The 4786-nt window shown below is 64.0% G+C and overlaps 2 protein-coding genes across 2 annotated transcripts in view; one reads left to right on the top strand and one right to left on the bottom strand.

Annotated features, from left to right (window-relative positions):
* The window catches only part of LOC105545502 (rho guanine nucleotide exchange factor 16-like), a 1773-nt gene extending 264 nt beyond the window's left edge, over positions 1 to 1509 (top strand). The window contains exons 2-3 of the mRNA XM_011988450.1: positions 181 to 282; positions 837 to 1509. Of these exons, the coding sequence (XP_011843840.1) occupies positions 181 to 282; positions 837 to 976 (242 nt within the window). The 3' untranslated portion in view covers positions 977 to 1509. The remainder of the gene's footprint in view (positions 1 to 180; positions 283 to 836) is intronic.
* Positions 1510 to 2948: 1439 nt separating this feature from the next.
* The window catches only part of MEGF6 (multiple EGF-like-domains 6), a 144271-nt gene continuing 142433 nt past the window's right edge, over positions 2949 to 4786 (bottom strand). Inside the window, exon 38 of the mRNA XM_011988451.1 lies at positions 2949 to 3025. Coding sequence (XP_011843841.1) covers positions 2949 to 3025 — 77 coding nt within the window. The remainder of the gene's footprint in view (positions 3026 to 4786) is intronic.

The following is a 4786-nucleotide window of genomic DNA, read 5'->3' on the forward strand; positions in this document are numbered from 1 at the left end:
GGCTGGGCACTTTGGCCCCCACTGTAGCCCAAAGGAGCCTGGCACCTGGCCTTGTGGTGGGGTCCAGCAGTCGGGGGGTGGGGTGCCCCGGCCCCAGGAGTGTGTCTGCTGGAGGCCGTCGGGGAGTGGAGCCTGGCCCACGCCTCCTGATAGCCCTGTGATGGCCACTGCCCTACCCAGACCTGCCCCAGGTGGAGATCACCAAGGCCTTCTTTGCGAAGCAGGCAGACGAGGTCACACTGCAGCAGGCGGACGTGGTCCTGGTTCTGCAGCAGGAGGACGGTGAGTATGGGCGTGTCGGGCACAGATGGGCAGGCACGGACAGGCGGGCGTGAGTCACCATCCAGCCTGGCCAGGCCCAGAGCATGCCGGGCTGCAAGCTGCCCATGCGCTTCCAGCCTGCCTCACCCTCCCTCGAGGGCGTCCTCAAAGGGAACACTCCCACATCCCCGAGCCCCAAAATCCATGAACCCAAAAACGAGACCATGGTCACTGTGTCCCATGTGGGGAGGAGGAGGTGTCTCTGCCCTCCCAGGGAATCCCCGCTCAGCCGGCCCAGCACGAGCCTGCAGAGGGCAGGCAGGGCACCTCCTCATGCCGGGCAGAGCTGTGTGGGGTGTGCTCAGCCCAGCACCCTTCTCAGTGGCGAGCACCAGAGCAGGGGTCGGGTGCCTGGTGACCGTGAGCAAGGCCTCGGCAGCTGTCTGCTCTGAGGCAGGAGCGGGTGGTCGGTTTTAGGAGAAGCCTGGCCCTGGCGTGCTCATGCACAGCAGCTCAGAGGGGCCAGGGGACCCATGGCCTTCCTCTCACCTCCCTCCCACCCCATCCGTGTTCAGGGTGGCTCTACGGCGAGAGGCTCCGGGATGGAGAGACAGGCTGGTTCCCCGAGGACTTTGCCCGCTTCATCACCAGCCGTGTGGCCGTGGAGGGCAATGTCCGCAGGATGGAGCGTCTGCGGGTGGAGACAGATGTGTAGCCTTGGTGAGGCCAGCCGGCGGCAGCACGGCCTGTCCCCTGATCAGCAAGTGGCCGTGCCTGGCTACAGAGAGTGTGAGGGGCTTGTCTCAAGGACCCAGCATGGTTCCCTAGGGCTTCCCAAGACCCTGTGACTATGGTGCCGGGCTCCGGACACTTCACAGAAGGAAGATCACATGTCCCTCGAGAGGCACCCCTAGTCAAGTTCGAGGGGGCCACGCTGTGTCCCAAGGAGCCCAGCCTAGTCCCATTGGCTGGCTGGGCCTCTCTCAGCTGCTGGGCCCCACCACCTCCCCGCTGCACCCACGGGGCAACTCCACCCAGACTGATGGGCACAGGGGCCACCATTAACAATTATTGGGGACAATGTGAGGTCTCCTCCTATGCCCTTCCTACCCCCATGTGGGACAGGAAGGACCCTGAGTTCCCAGGAGTGTCCCACGCTCTGAGAGGGGGACTGGCCAGAGGGAGGGGACCCGGCAGGGAGATTTCGGTTTTGAGGTTTCTAAATACATTAAAGTTATTTCTTAAGAACCTAGATTTTCAGTGACTCTGAGCCCAGGCAAAGGCTGTGGCCACACATTTTCCAGGGACATACTCGGGATGCTGCAGCCCGGCACCGGGCCCCCTGGACATGGCCCCCCTGTGTTGGGTGCTGTGGGCCGGTACCGGCCCCCTCATGCGTGGTTGCCCCGAGCTCGCCCCTGGTGTGGCCAGTCTGCTCACTGGCTGGAGCATTGGAACAGGGCCAGTGGCCCGATTGTGTGCTGAGAACCCAGGGGCAGCAGAGCTGTGCCTTGCAGGGCTCAGGCTGGCCAGTGGTTTAGAGGACTCAGGGATTCAGTAGAACTTTTGGGGATCCCTCTGCAGTGTCCCCGGAGTTGGAGGCGGGCGCCACGTCCCGCCCAGCCTTTCCTCCCAGCCATCTCGTCCTGGGACCTGCAGGCAGAAGAGGCGGCCTCCGAGCCAGTCGGCTGACCTGGGCTGGCACGGCAAGAGGAGGACTGGTTCTCTCTGTCCCAGGAAGCCCCTGCCAGCTCTCCTGTGTCCCATGCCAATGCCCGTTGCCTTTGTGGGCTTGGGTAATGCTGTCCTTAGGGAGGGAGCACCCAGCATACACCTGAGAATCTGCCCGGATCCTCCTGGGTCTGGGGCCCTTGGCTTCTGCAGAAAAGTCAGGGGTTCATCTACCCCAGATGCCAACCAGAAATGGTGATGGGTGGCTGCCCTCCGTCCCTCCCAGGCCTGGGGCAGCTGCAGGACCTGGTGCATGAGAGGTGGGGTGGGCTGAGAGAATGAGCTCCTTCCAGCCCCGGCCTGCTGGACCAGGGCTCAGGGGAGGAGGCGAGGTCTGGAGGGCCATGCAGTGGGCGGAGGGCCAGCTCCTCTCCCGGTCACCTCCATGGCCTTGGGCAGCAGCAATGGCCCAGGCCAGGCTCAGAGCCCACGCAGGACTGTCCTGGGCAGGGCTTTGGTCAGCGGCCACCTCGCAGGGTGGGGCACAGCCAGGGCTCTGGGAAAGAGGAGGAACCTGGGAGCAGAATCCCGAGATGGGGCCAGCCCCTCCACTCCCGACATGGCCATCTCCAGCCTCCGCCATCCCGCCTGTGAACTGGTTATTCCTTGGACTTTTCCTGGAGCTGCTGTGGGAGCAAACTGGCAGCCAAGGTAGGGTATGTGTGTTGGCATGTGGTGCGTACACATGTGCTAGCATGTCTGTCTCTGTGTGCGTGTGTCTGGTGGCCAGGGGGCAGCATTTTCGTGTAAACCCAGCTGCCCTGCAGCCTCCTGGTGGTTCTCACTGCCAAGTTCATGCTCAGCTCATGGAGCAAGGTGGGTCTGGAATGCCTGGCCTCTGACTCTGTGACCTCACTCGCGTATGTGACCTGGGGCAGGTGACTCAGCCTCTGCACCTCAGTTCCGTCTACAAGCGGCTCCAGCAGCCTCTGCGTTTCAGCGGGCAATGATAATGCTCAGCCTGCAGGAAGGGGGTCCGGGCCCAGGCTGGGTGGCTGTCCTGCTGCGACAGCGGCCAGGCTGTTGGGGGCATCTGGGGAAACGGGGGGAGGGCCCGGTTCAGGCCTGCTCAGGACAAGAACCCCTCCAGGAGGAGTGAGGAAGCGCAGGCCTGGGCTGCCAGTGAGGTGTGGGGGCCCAGGCAGGGGCAAGACCTCTGGGCAGGAGGGGCATCAGGAGAGGGGGCCACAGACTTGTGTAGCCCTGTCCCCAGTACCAGTGTCAGCTCACGCCCCTCCGAGGGCCCCTGTTCAGCCTGGGGTGCTGCCCTCACTGGCCCCGGTGCCATGGCCCCCTCAGCAGGACAGAGCAAGCCTGGACCCCCAGGACGACCACCCCCTCCCCAGGGTCTTCTTGCTCACTCTCCTCATGGAACCTCAGCCCGTCCCATACTTCAGTGTTGGGACCCAGGGACACTTGCCCGCCCACAGTCCCCAGATAATAGGGGTCCCGCGGGGGCTCCTGCCACGCTGGCTTAGCGGGAGAGGGGTCCCGGGAGGCAGGACTTGCCTGGCCCAGCCCTCCTGTGCAGCCGCATAGCCTGGGTAGGTCCAGACCCTCCTGTTGCAGGGGGTGAAATTGAGGCCCAGACCCTCTTCCCACCGCAGGGGTCAGTGGGCCCCACTGCAGGGGGCTATCAGGGCTCTAAAGACACCCGTCTAGCCAACAAGGCCTGTGTCCCGAGTAGGGTGCCAGGGTGCCCGCGGCGCTTGGTGTCCCAGCCCATCCTGCAGGTCATGGTTGACCTGGGATGCCGTGGGGGCTGTGTGGATGCAGGGCAGTGGGAGGGGGCTGCTGCTGAGGCCTTGCACCCAAGCCCCGTCCCCAAGGCCACCCAGGGCAGGATAGCCCAGGCTCGGGGCAGCCCAGGCCGAGGGCTGGGGTTCATCTTGGCAAACTTCAGTGCCCAGCGCTGGGCGGGCAGCCCTGGACACTGCTGGGTCCAGACTGGCATCACCTAACCTCTCCTGGGGCTGTGCGAGCCAGGGGGGTGTGGTTCACAGGGGCACAGAAGCCAGGTGGGAGAGGCCGCCCCAGCTAGGCCAGGACAACCATCAGAGACTGGACAGGCCACCGGTCCCTCCATCCAGCCAGAGATGGGACAGGCCACCAGTCTGTCTATACAGGCACAGTTGGGTCTGTCACCTGTCAGATCTGGAGTCTCACAGTGAGCACGTCCCTCCATCCCACCCCCATGTCCCCGCCACCCCATCCCATGTGCCATGTGCGTCCTCAGCCCACAGAGCCCCTACTGCTGTCCTGTGACCGGCAGAGAATTTGTACACAGGGTGCGCACTCACATGACCTCATCCTAGTTCCTACTCTTGCCCAACCATGTTTTAGGATCTATCTGAGTAGCGCTCTGCTCATCTGGCCCCTCTGGAACATTCCGGAACATGCCCCGCCCTGGCAGTGTCCTCTGCAGGGACTCCCCTTCCCCAGCCTGCTGCACGCCTTCCTCTCGCGCCACCTGGTGTCTGGCAGAGGCACTGCTGGCTGGGCCCCAGGGCCACCGATGCCCCGACTGCCGCCGGCTCCAGGGCTGGCCCTGGGACCCCAGTGGTTCCTGGGGGGATCCTCACCCCACATTCACTCAGAGCCCTCTGCCTCCAACTTTTGCTAGTGGGAGTAAGCCGTTGACCGGTGTTTTGATGTGCAGCTTTCTGGTCTTGGCGAGACGGGCCTTCTCCGTACACTTGGCCTTGGCTGTGGGGTCTCTGTGAATTCTGCCCATCTCCTTCCCTCTCCGGCTCAGCTCGATCCTCCTCTGGTTTGGCTGGGTCCTCCTTTCTCC

This window comes from Mandrillus leucophaeus, unplaced genomic scaffold (genome assembly GCF_000951045.1).
Source record: "Mandrillus leucophaeus isolate KB7577 unplaced genomic scaffold, Mleu.le_1.0 Scaffold330, whole genome shotgun sequence".
Lineage (NCBI taxonomy): Eukaryota > Metazoa > Chordata > Mammalia > Primates > Cercopithecidae > Mandrillus > Mandrillus leucophaeus.